The sequence below is a fragment of the Monodelphis domestica genome, chromosome 2 (genome assembly GCF_027887165.1).
Source record: "Monodelphis domestica isolate mMonDom1 chromosome 2, mMonDom1.pri, whole genome shotgun sequence".
Lineage (NCBI taxonomy): Eukaryota > Metazoa > Chordata > Mammalia > Didelphimorphia > Didelphidae > Monodelphis > Monodelphis domestica.
This window is the reverse complement of record NC_077228.1, coordinates 288,294,865-288,307,903: the sequence shown is the minus strand read 5'-3', so window position 1 is coordinate 288,307,903 and position 13,039 is coordinate 288,294,865. Positions and strand designations below refer to the sequence as shown.

Below are 13,039 nucleotides of genomic sequence, written 5' to 3'. Positions count from 1 at the left end.
TAGTCTCCCCCTTCATTTTGCCCCTAGGCACCTGCTACGTACAGGGGCCATTGGAGACCTGACTATAGTTGGAGAAAAGCCACTGTCCAAGGGCATCGTCCGCCTGGTGGCTGTCACGGGGGAGCAGGCCCAGCAGGTCAGAGATCATATGGGAAGAAAGCAGGGAAAGGGAAAGGGCAAGTCTAGCTGAGGGGAAATTGGAGGGGGGGGGATCCTGAGCTGGGGGAGGCAGGCTGGAGAAAGCACAGACAACCCTTGAGCTTTGGTCTGGGGGGGGAGGATGCTAGCAAAGGGGGGCCTGGCTAGCAGACTGTCCATTTTCCCCACTCACCAGGCCCGAGATGTTGGCCAGAATCTGGCTCAAGAGGTTGAAGCGGCTTCAGCTCGACTACACCAGGGAAGCCAGAATGTTGTGGAGGCTCAGCATCTCTCCAAGGCTGTGGGGCGGCTCAGTGATGTGAGGACCACATCTTTCTCTCTTCTCTTCCCATTGTCTGGCCGAAGCCCTCCTCCAGTCTCCCTGTCTCATACCAAGATGGTTACCAGGGGGCATTCTCTGTTGGGAACTTTTGGGTGAGAAGGTGATAGTGTGGTGCTTTGGGCCCAGGCCCTGCCTCTGCCCTAGAACTCTGTGAGAAAATGTAGCTATGTTGTTGTCTTATCTGACCAGACAGTGGACACAGCTGTGATGCCCCAGTGGCAGCGTCGGGAGCTGCAGGCCATCCTGAAGAGACTGCAGCGTCGTGCCAACACTGCCATCCGAAAACTGGAGATAGGGCTGGTAAGGGAGCTGGTCTTGCTGGGGCCTGGGAATGTGTGGGGTGACAGTCTAGAAAACAGTCTTCCCCATCACCTAGATGGCACACTCCACAGAAGGGGCCAATCATATAAGGCAAGGGGATGGGAAAATCAGAACTTGGGTCGTAAGGGAGAATAAGTCATCAGGGAAGACTTCCTGGAAAAAAAGGTCTGGAAGGATGTGGAGTTGGAGTAGAAGGAAGAAAGAGACTAGGGCTTAGAATTACCTAAAGGCAGCTTGGCTAGGATTGAGGAAGATGTCATTGAAACTTTCAGCTTCTGCAGAATGGCCAAGGCCAGCCTTCTCAGAGCTCCTGCCACACTTCTCAGAACCTGTAAGAAGTACAAGGAGTTGATACATGGAAGTACAAATGCTAAGACTAGGCCAGGGCACTAGGGGTGGGAGCTGTTCCCTCACAACTCAGGGAGGGGGAGAAAAGAGGAATATATGTAGAAAGAAGAGGATCTAGACCTCTGTCCCCTCCATACCACCATATTCAGAGACAGGCTTTCTTCTTTTCTCCCACTCCCATTTCTGTTCTTTAGGCCACAGCAAAATCCCGGGAGATACTGGAGAAACACCCTGTGGGCCCCTTCATTGTGGACACAGTCCCAACTGAGTCCCTCTCGGTATGTCATAGGGAAGAACCAGAGGACATCTAAGAAGGGAGGGAAACAGGAAGAGGCTGGCTTCAGGAGAAGGGAGAGAAGCAGCCTGGATGGGGCGGTTCATAACAAGTGTCAGGGAGACAAGGGGAGCTACAGTGAGGATCTTCTTGCTGGACCACTTCTTTGTGCTTTAGAGGGAAACAGACCAGTGGTCAAGAGGACCCTGATGGGAAAAGGCCTGTAATTAGTGAGCCATGGGGCCACTGAATCTCAGTGTAACTCTCCCTCCCCAGCTGCTAGTGAAGGTGGTGAAACAGCTGTGTGAGCAAGTCCCTGGTGCCTCCGTGTTACTCCTCAGCCCCCAAGCCCCAGGGAAGGTGCTCTGTGCCTGCCAGGTGGCCCAGGTGAGTACAGAGAGGAAAGAGGCCCCATGTTTACCCCATCCTACATCCTTAGTTAAAGAGGTAACGAGAGACTACCTGCTCACTGGTCCATGATGACATCTCTGCTTTAAGTCATCATTTGGAAGGGCTAGAGCTCTAAGAAAGAGATTAAAAGATAGCCCAGGATGGGGAATTCCCCATGTATTAAAAACAGTGCCTGCAGGGACAGGTAGGACCTGGCCTCAGACACTTCTAGCTGTGTGATCTTGGGCAAGTCACTTACCCCCTCCCCCAATTGCCTGGCCCTTACCACTCTTCTGCCGTGGGACCAATACACAGTATTGAGTCTAAGGTGGAAGGTACAGTTTTCAACAAAACAAAACAGTGCCTGCGCAAGGGAAAGAGTTTATTCTTCAATTCCCTGCCCCAGTGGGGAGCTGGTACCTGTATGTTCTCTTCCATGTCAGCCTTCCTCCTCTTTATCATGTGAGCTTCTGTGGTCCCTTCAGTTAGCAAGGACAGAGTCCCTGTTCCCTGTAGCTCTGAGCTATATACATCGCCCACCCAGCAGGCTTCCCTCCTCCACACCCCCTCCCTGTGTCAGCCCCAGACATCCCCAGGAGTATTCTGAGGTGTGTGTGTCTGTGTGCACACGCACGCACGCACATGTACATGGCCAACGACAACCCAGGGCTCACCTGGTCACAGGTGGGGTTGGGCAGCTGGAGATTCCCAGGTGCTGTGTGCTGGTGGTGAGGGGCAATGTCTTGTTCCTTCCCCAGGACGCAGTATCCACCCTCACCGCTGAAACCTGGGCATCAGCCGTGTGTAGCCACATGGGAGGCAAGGCCTGGGGCTCCCGAGCTGTGGCTCAGGGATCAGGGAACACCAGTGACCTGGAGGCTGTGCTGAACATGGCTCGGGCCTTTGCCCTCAACCAGCAGTAACCCAGGACTGTTGGGTGAAGAGGAGCAGGGAGGCCCAGTGGGGTGGGAACCAGAGGCCTTGGTGACCAATGACTAGGAAACTAAGGATATCAGTCAAGAGCTCAGGAGAGCCTCAGCTTAACTGTGGGTCCTTCATCTGTGCCGGTCTCCCTCAGTGGGGAGCCCAGGGGACCTTCCCACAAAGTGAGGATGTGTATCCAGTGTGTTTCTTAGCTATGAACACTGTGCCGAAGCTGTGGCTGCCTATGGAAAAGGACCGGCGGCTCTCACACGTTCCTAGGAAGGAGAGAGGTCTTTCCTTTCCCTTCCCATCTCTGAACAGAGTGCTCAGCAGCACTTCTGTCCATGTCTTGTTCCCTCGGGCCTGAGCCTAGGGTCCGAAACCTGTCACCACTGATTCAGCATCTCCACAGATGACATCAAACCTGAACAAGTGACAGGGATGAGCTTAGCCTTCTTTGTCCCCAGAGCTAAAGGGCATAGAGGCCCTGGCCTGGCACTCTAAGAGCCCTCAGACCAGATGGAAGATTAAACAACACTTGTGCCCAGAGCAAGCAACTCTGACTACCTCCTCCCTCCTGGACTGGTCCTCAGGAGGACATTGGAGGGCCCAACAGGACACCTGCTGAAATGCCAGCCTACTTCCCTCAGTCTAGGCATCTCACACTTCTGTCTCCTGGCAGTTTTTTCCTAGACTCTGCCATCAAATGCTGGGGAAGCTAGGAATGAGCCTCAATAAGGGTGAGGAGAGATGACCTAGGACAGCTTTCCCTTCAGGTCTCTGCAGCTGGATTTGGATTTCTGGCCGAGCATCAAAATTGTAAAAGGCCTCCAGTTTACCAGCATCCAGTGGTGTCATTTGTGAATTTTAAAAGTCTCCATCTTGGTCTAGCACCCAAAAATTGTGCACACCCACCTACACGGGCATGCGCTAGTCAATGACTAATCAGAAATAATTAACTGCCCACCTGGGCTGTCCTAAGCCAAGCTAGAGCCAACCATTGGATTTGTGAGACACAGGAAGTGAGGTAGGGAACAGCCTCTGGAATTCGCGGAACTTCCTGTGGAGAGAGCTAGAGGGAGTTGGTGTTAGGAGCTTGGAGAGAGAGGACGCCCGCAGACAGCTTTCCTTCAGATCGGTCACGTGAGTTAAGGACTGGTTCTTTCCACCTGGGCCTTTAGGCCTAAACTCCCTCTGCCTTGGTCAGAGGTTGAGTAGCCCCTTTTCCCTTTTCTCTTCTCTCCTTCTCTCCCTCTCCTTTTCCCTACTCCCGTTGTGATTAAACCTCCATAAACTCCATTCTGACTTGAGTGTTCATTTTAGGAATTTCATAAGTAAATTCCTTGGCGGCCATTGTTCAATATTACATAAATCCTGTAGCCACATTTTAGCCATTACAATATTATAACTCTCTCCCAGAGACCTAAATTTCCCCATTACAGTTTGGCGACCACGAAGGGACAAAGAACTTTCAGTCTTCTGATTTCTTTTCTGATCTTAAATTCAGTTTTAATAGCTAGTACCTAGAAAGCGGCCCCGCCGCTTCCTGCCTGCAGCCTGCAGCCCTGATCATCCTCACCTGGTACCTGGTCCCGGCCTTGCCCACCCCCGCAGCCGCTCCAGCTCCTGAACCTTATCAGTCTTCTGATCTCCTTACTATCACCTGGGAGAAATCCCACCCCGGCTACCCCCTCTGGCTCTTGGCCCTGCCTTAGTGCTTGGAAGGTTTCTAGAACCTCAATAAATTTCCTGAATTTTCTTGCCTTTTCAACCCACTTATTGCTCACTCCGTCAGCCCTGTTACCAAATACCTTGGCTTAAAGACACAGCTGCCAGAACAGGTGAGTATAAAACACCTTTTCTCTTTTCCCTTTACCCCTTAAGTTAAATTGGGGTCAACAGGATTTTTTTTCCTTCTCCTCTTTGTCTCTCATTTCCGTCTCCTTTTACTTTAAGGAGGTGGCTCAGTAGAGAGAGGCAGGCCAGGCTTACCTAATCAACTAAGCAAGGAGGAACCTCAGGAGAAGGAGCTCTTAGGAGCTCCTAGCCCGCAAAAAACAGCTGAATACAGCTAGGGAGCTAACTTAAAACCCATTTTTTTTTCTGTTTCCTGGCCTTTCTAGTCTTAAAAATTTAAGTGGGCTTTGCTCAAGGAAGATAGCACATGGTCCTAGCGGCTTTAGCCTGAGGGCCAAAGAAGATTGCTGGGACCCACCCACATACACTTTGTAAAGAAGGAGAATTTACAATACAATAGGCCCTTAGCCTGTATCTCAGAGCCACCTACTGTAAAAAGAAAAAGCCTGTGGAAAGTTTGCTGCTTTGCCCTGCTCCCCACTTGCTTTGTGAAATTACAAAATATACATATAAAAATGACTACTATATTCTTTGACAATTATATGGCAGCTGAAGAAGTAGGGGCATTGAGGAATGAAGGATACCTCCAAATTTTTATATTAATAGGTACTGTCATTTTTGTAATCCTCAATACTATATTTAGAGATGAAAAAATAAAAAAAATTGAGGATAAAATGCAAGCCCAATTAGAAGATCTAAAAAGTCTCTTACAAGATCAAGTGGAAAACAACCACTCTACCAGAAACAGACCTGTTTCTGAACCTTTGAATGAGGAAATTTCCTTCCCTGAAATAGAGATGGAAAGCACCCTCCCTATAGCCCAGTTAACAGACTGCTTCTCTCGTGCAGTGCAAATCTTGTCTGAATTTAATCCCCAAAACCCTCCCCCTGCAATCCCAGCTTCTCATGTTCCTTCTCCTACAGAAAACCAAATTCCAATGCAAGAGAAATCTTGTCCTCCTAGGGAAACCCGTTCTTGTCAAACTGACCCACAGGTGCAAAATTCAACTAGAGGCCTGTTTCCTCTAAGAGAAGTACCTGAAATAGGACGAAATGGGGATGTGGTGACTTTAAGACATAGGATACCGTTTACTCCCCAAGAAATAAATGAATTTACACGAAATATCCCCACATATGAACAAGATCCTTTTCTAGTAACAAAAAAGATGGGAGACATATTTTTTCAGTATAATCCGTCTTACAAGGACGTTGAGAGCTTACTACAGGCTTTTTTAAGTGAACGTGAAAAAAATAAAATAATTGCTCATGTCAACAAAACCAGGGGGCGTAATGCAGCACATTGGCCATCTCAGGATCCCGAATGGGACTATAACAATCCTGATGATTATCTACAACTATACCGTTGTAGAGAGGCCATCCTCACGTCCATGAAGGAATGTGCAGACAATACAGATAAGTGGATGGAACTGGAAAAAATTAAGCAAAAGGCCGAAGAAACCCCCTCCAGATTTATGGACAGAATTATCGAGTTTGGGGACAGATACTTAGATTGGGACTTAACTAAAGAGAGTAGTATAAGACAAGTTAGAAGAATCTTTGTAAACAATTCTTGCAAAGCAATTAAAAATTACTTCAAAACACAATGCCCAAGATGGTCAGATATGGACCTTGAAGAATTGCGAAAAACAGCTATATATGTTTTAAAGGGAAACGAAGAAAAGGAGATAGAAAATAATGATGACATGGAGGAAATGAAGAAAAAAATGAAATATTTAATAGATAGGATAACTAAATTAGAAAGTGGGCATGATAATGAACCAACGACAATTGCCCCTCTCCAGAAATCCAATTATCAATCCATTACTTGCCACTTCTGTGAGAAGAAGGGCCACAAAATGATGGAATGTAGAACCTTTCTTAAGATGTTTGGAAGGAATACACAGTTTAATAATAGTTTTAGAAATAATAACTATAATGAATATAGAAATAAGAACTTTAGAAACCAGAACTATAGAAATAGGAATTGGGAAATTAATGACAATGCTCAAATTGAAGAAAATTTTAATGATAATACTCAACAATATATGAGAAATGGCGCTCGTCCAAAAACTACTCGAGGTACTAATGACCCTCAGAGAGGTGCCCTTCAGGGGGGTGCCCAAGGAATATCCCAAAAACAATGATGGTGCCCGGGGGGGGCTGGGGCACAGGAATCAGAGGATACAACCTTTGATTTCCCGGACCCTGATGTCCTACTACCCGTTGTCCCTATCCACTGCCCTCCCCATACTAATGAACCCCATGTTACCTTAAAGGTGGGTAACACCTATTATGATTGTCTATTAGACACCGGAGCTTCCTGGTCTGTATTAAAGAGAAAACCTGATTTACAATGTTATTCTATTGGCTCAGAGAATGTAATGGGAGTATCAGGAATAACCCAAAGAGTTAAAAGACTTCCTCCTAGAATGGTGTCTGTAGGACCCCTAGAGGTACAACACTCTTTCCTTTTGATGCCTGACTCCCCTTTAAATTTGCTGGGGAGGGACCTTCTATGCAAACTCAGAGCCACAATAACCTGCTCCCCAGATGGCTCATTATCATTAGAAGTACCAGAGGAATCTTTAAAATTACTCCCTGTACTTCTCTCGGAAAACCAGGACGCAAAAGAGCCTTCCATTTTCGAAATACCTAAAGATATACCTGAGTCTCTTTGGGCCACATCTTCTTCTGATGTAGGATTACTTAAATCTGCTGTTCCTGTGCAGATAAAAACTAAATCTAGCCCACCTCCTTCTATCCCTCAGTATCCCCTCTCAAAGGAGGCAATTGAGGGTATTACACCAGTTATTAACTCATTAATAGAACAGGGAATAATAATCCCTTGCAAATCTGAATACAACACGCCCATCCTACCAATTAAAAAACCAAAAAAAGGGCCCGATGGCAAGCACATCTATAGATTTATACAGGATCTAAGGGCAGTAAATAATCACGTTATAAAAAGACACTCCGTAGTTTCTAACATACATACTATTATTTCATCTATTCCTAGCACAGCTACATACTTTACAGTAGTAGACTTGTGTTCAGCCTTTTTTTCCATACCAATACATGAAAACTCCAGACATATTTTTGCTTTCACCTGGAAGGGCTCACAATATACCTGGTGTCGGCTGCCACAGGGTTATGTCGAAAGTCCGAGCTTATTTGAGCAAATTTTGAGCCAAGACACAGACAATATAACATTTAAAAATAGCAAATTAATCAAATATGTAGATGATCTACTCTTGGCTTCAACAGATGCAAAAACATGTCAAGAAGATAGCAAACACCTTCTTTTGGAATTGCACAAAAGAGGTCATAAGATCTCGAAGGACAAAGTCCAGTGGTGTCTCCCCAAAGTAGAATATTTGGGGTTCATTCTGACAGCTGGTGCCCGCTCTATTTCTCCCAAGCGAATTGAGAATATTCAAAAATTGAGTGCTCCTACCACTAAAAAACAGTTAAGAGCAATTCTGGGAGCAACAGGGTTTTGCAGACAATGGATTCCTTGTTATGGGGAAATTACTAAACCTCTTATAGCACTAACAAGGGATGCAGTCCCTGAACCCCTCAAATTAGAGCCTGAACACCTGTCAGCTCTATCAGAGCTAAAAAAGGCTATCTTATCTGCCCCTGCTCTAGGCATCCCAGATTACAACAAGCCATTTACTTTGTATGTACATGAACGAAGAGGAGTAGCCTCTGGTGTTTTAACTCAGACTTTGGGACCTTCTCAGCGCCCAATTGCTTATTATTCAGCCCAACTAGACCCAGTAGCAGCAGGAGCACCACCATGCCTTAGAGGAGTAGCTGCTACAGCCTTACTAGTAACAAAAACCGTTGATTTAGTATTGGGATGTCCATTAACAATAATGTGCCCACATGAGATTGAAGCATTATTGGTAAAACATAGAACACAGGCATTCTCGGATCAGAGAATTACAAGGTATGAAATAACCTTATTAAATAGTGAAAATATTACCTTGAAACGCTGTTCAACTCTTAACCCTGCCACCTTGCTTCCAGATTTACCTACTTCAGGAGAACCATTACATAACTGTGAAACATTAGTGTCCATGGCAGAAAAGCCTCGAGATAATCTCTTGGACACTCCCTTAGACAATGCAGATCTGATCTTATTTACCGATGGTTCCTCTTTTATGAGGGATGGCATACGTTACACTGGAGCTGCCGTAGTCTCAGAATTTGCCACTGAATGGTCAGCTTCACTGCCCTCTAACATTAGCGCTCAAGGAGCAGAGCTCATAGCTCTGAAACATGCCTGTATAATTGCCAAGGATAAAAAGGCAACAATTTATACAGATTCTAGATATGCTTTTGGCATTTGTCACTCAGTCGGGATGCTATGGCTCCAAAGAGGATTTTTAACCTCAGCTGGAAAATCCATAGCTAATGCAGAAATTATTAATGAAGTTCTTTCTGCTCTCAAACTGCCTAAAGCCTTAGCTGTAGTTCATTGCTCTGCCCATACAGGTGGCTCTGACCCTGTCTCTAGAGGAAATGACCGAGCAGATGCCGCTGCAAAACTAGCAGCCATAGAAGGACCTGGATTAATTTTAACATTAACAACCACTGATAATTTAAATTTATCACTCTCCTATAATGAAAAGGAAGTGGAAAAATGGAAACAAAAATTTAAAGCAAAACAGATTAATGGAGTATGGGTGTCATCTGAAGGAAAACCCCTGCTCCCTAGAAGTTTCTATCACCAAATTTGCCAATCTGTTCATAATAATGGCCACTTTGGTACCCAGGGCATCGTGGACTCTGTTAAGAGAGTATGGATAGCCCCTGGTATAACTACCATAGCCTCTAAAGTGTGTTCATCCTGCCCTACCTGCCAGGCATATAACCAACATGCCTTTCGTGGTAAAGCCTTTGGTGGACGTCCTCTGGCTTACACACCTTTTGAGCACCTGCAGATAGATTTTATAACGATGCCAAAGGCTGGACAATATAAATTTTGTTTGGTCATAGTAGACCAACTGACCAGATGGCCAGAAGCATTTCCTACAGCCCGAGCCACAGCAGCTTTTGTTGCTAAGGTGCTTTTAAAAGAAATTATTCCTCGCTTTGGCCTACCAGCACGTATTGACTCCGATAGAGGGAGTCATTTTACCGATTCTGTTTTAAACCAGATATATTCTTGCTTGGGAATAACTCCCAGATTCCATGTTCCATATCACCCCCAGAGTTCAGGCCAAGTTGAGAGGATGAACAAAGAACTTAAAACTATGATTGGAAAATTATGCACTGAGACCCATTTAAAATGGCCTGAAATTCTCCCTCTGGCCCTATTTTATCTTAGAAGCAGGCCTAGAGGAGACTTACATATTTCACCATTTGAGATGCTTTTTGGACATCCGCCTATACAGGCTAAGCCTTTCTCCCCGGCTTATACATCGCTATTAGGGGGAGATATTACTATTGCTTCCTATATACAGGAGTTACAGCACAAACTGCGTGAGCTACATGAATCCGGAGCTGCAGTACAAGCTGGACCACTAGACTTCTCACTTCACGACCTGAACCCAGGAGACAACGTGTATATAAAGAATTTCAAGCGTACTGGAGCAACTGAACCTTCATGGGAAGGACCATTCCAAATATTGTTAACTACTCCAACATCTATAAAGGTTGGAGAAAAGGACTCTTGGATTCACTGTTCTCATGTAAAGAGAGCATCTTCTGTTGAGACTGATTGACTCTATCCTATACATGCATTGGAGATAACTACCCATTGACAAGTGGAAATGTTTTATTCTGCTTTTGACACATTGAATTCCTAAATTTAATTTTTTTTCCTTTTTTCCTTTTTTTTCTCTTTTCCTTATTTTATTATTATTATTATTTTTACATTATTTTATTTTTTCCCTTTTTCTCATTTCTATGTACTTAAGGTACATATGATCAATATTAATTTTTATTCTACAATATTAGTTTAAATATATATACTTGCTGTTATTATTAATACGCACCCAAACAGCTTTAGACTATGGGAACCTGCCAGTTATTGATAATTGTTGTGGGACTATGATTAATGTTTGTGTCTGATTCTAGGAATGAGATCAAACAAGGAGCACAGAGATAACCTGGATAATGCCAAAAGAGCTCACAGGTCTAAAAATCAAAAGACCAATCCAGGTAGGATTAATGCATTTCTAAGCCAATACTAAGGACTTGAACCTAGTGTGAGACTCGGGGTTGCGACACTTGACAGACGTTAAGATGTAGGCCTTCCCTGTATCCACACTCTTCGTGATAGTACCTACAGACAAGTACCTAAGGTTGGCTACCGTCCTGGCTCCATCCATTCCTGAGAACGAAGGTAAAATCAGACGAGGGAATAACACTTCCCTAGATATAAAATAGAAATCTGGTCCTCTTTTTTCTCTCCTATAGTATGGCAACTTCCTGTAGCCTTGGCTGCAAATGGGGAAGTAAAATTATGCTACATTCTGTCCTACAGACTTGTGGGATTAGAAATTACTTAACTGGACCCTAATTACAGGGGCCTGTAAAAATAAGAAAAAAATTTTTTTTATTTTTATTCTTGCTTTCTCAAATTTTGTATACATAGATTTTTTTTTGAATTTTGATACTGAATTTGAATTCTTCTTTAATATAAATATGCATATAAAAAGGGTTTATATATTTTCCCTTAATTTTTTCCCTTTTTCTTCTTTTGATTTTGATTTTTGATTTTATTTTCATATTTTTTTGTTTTTCTTTTGAATTAACTCACACACCCCCACAACTAAAACTTGAATCCTCAGCTGGACTCAGTGTTTTTTTCAACACTTTCTTCAGGGGGGATTGTATTTCATAAAATCCAAGATTTAAATTTTGTTCGAGAGAAATCTTCAGAGAAGAAGCTTGCTAACTAACTGAATCCAGAGAATGAACTGTTTGCAGAAAGATATCTAAACCTTTTCACTACAGGAAGATCCAGAATGAACCTTGGGGTGTGGTTGATTGAACATTCTTTGAATGTACACTCTTATGCCAAAGGGGACTGCCCCCTAATTGGCTTTTGTCAATGCGCCCAGCAAAACATTGGTTTTTGCTGTCTTTCTCTCTCCTCTATTTCCCCATATTTACAACTATTATAATTTTCCTCTTAGTGGGTAAAAAAAAATTTTTGTATACACATATAGTTAGAAATTTTTGGGGTGCAGTATGCTTATGTTTAGTGATCAATTGGGGAGACTAGTCTCCCAATCATCATCAGGGGGGATTGTGAATTTTAAAAGTCTCCATCTTGGTCTAGCACCCAAAAATTGTGCACACCCACCTACACGGGCATGCGCTAGTCAATGACTAATCAGAAATAATTAACTGCCCACCTGGGCTGTCCTAAGCCAAGCTAGAGCCAACCATTGGATTTGTGAGACACAGGAAGTGAGGTAGGGAACAGCCTCTGGAATTCGCGGAACTTCCTGTGGAGAGAGCTAGAGGGAGTTGGTGTTAGGAGCTTGGAGAGAGAGGACGCCCGCAGACAGCTTTCCTTCAGATCGGTCACGTGAGTTAAGGACTGGTTCTTTCCACCTGGGCCTTTAGGCCTAAACTCCCTCTGCCTTGGTCAGAGGTTGAGTAGCCCCTTTTCCCTTTTCTCTTCTCTCCTTCTCTCCCTCTCCTTTTCCCTACTCCCGTTGTGATTAAACCTCCATAAACTCCATTCTGACTTGAGTGTTCATTTTAGGAATTTCATAAGTAAATTCCTTGGCGGCCATTGTTCAATATTACATAAATCCTGTAGCCACATTTTAGCCATTACAATATTATAACTCTCTCCCAGAGACCTAAATTTCCCCATTACACATTTAAAGGTCTCTTACTCCAGTAGAGCTTGGACCCTCCATGGTGTGATTCTACTTGACAGTTGATTTCTCATTTTAATTAAGATGTTACTGATTTATTGATTAATCACTGCTGTGAGCACAATAGTCTCCAAAGTTCCAAGAGTCTGGCCCCAGTGTTGTTTACTCCTGCCCTGCCTATGCCTCTGGGGTTTCTACGTCTTCCATCAGGGCCAGACTCCTCCTCCCTCCCAACCTCATTAAGGCCATGAGCTCACTGGGGGAGGGGAAGGCACGGGAAAAGATGCTGGATAATGCACCTCTGGAGCCCCAACCCCTAGAAGATGGGATGGGCCCAAGGATGGAGACTACAGCTCTCTTCATTCCCACCTCCAGAAGGAAGGGAGAGCTAGAGGGACCAGGTGGGGCTGAGCCAGGAAGGACCTGGGGCTTAGGATTTGCCACCCGATTCCCTCTTCAGGGGTCCTAGAAAAAAAGGGAAAGGAGGATACCCTTACCCAAAGATGCCGGAGGCAGGAGAAACGCACCTTTTTGCACATCCCTGGTCAAGGGAATTATTTCACAACTTTCCCTGAGGTTGGGGTCAGGGTTAGGAGG

At 44.7% G+C, this 13,039-nt stretch overlaps 1 protein-coding gene across 4 annotated transcripts in view; it reads left to right on the top strand.

Annotated features, from left to right (window-relative positions):
* Positions 1-4,037, top strand: part of AARS2 (alanyl-tRNA synthetase 2, mitochondrial) — an 89,164-nt gene extending 85,127 nt beyond the window's left edge. For all 4 annotated transcript variants that reach the window (XM_056818325.1, XM_056818326.1, XM_016431091.2 and 1 more), the window contains 6 exons: positions 28-136; positions 335-457; positions 671-781; positions 1,345-1,428; positions 1,701-1,811; positions 2,573-4,037. In XM_056818325.1, coding sequence (XP_056674303.1) covers positions 28-136; positions 335-457; positions 671-781; positions 1,345-1,428; positions 1,701-1,811; positions 2,573-2,737 — 703 coding nt within the window. In that variant the 3' untranslated portion in view covers positions 2,738-4,037. The remainder of the gene's footprint in view (positions 1-27; positions 137-334; positions 458-670; positions 782-1,344; positions 1,429-1,700; positions 1,812-2,572) is intronic.
* The last annotated feature ends 9,002 nt before the right edge of the window (positions 4,038-13,039 follow it).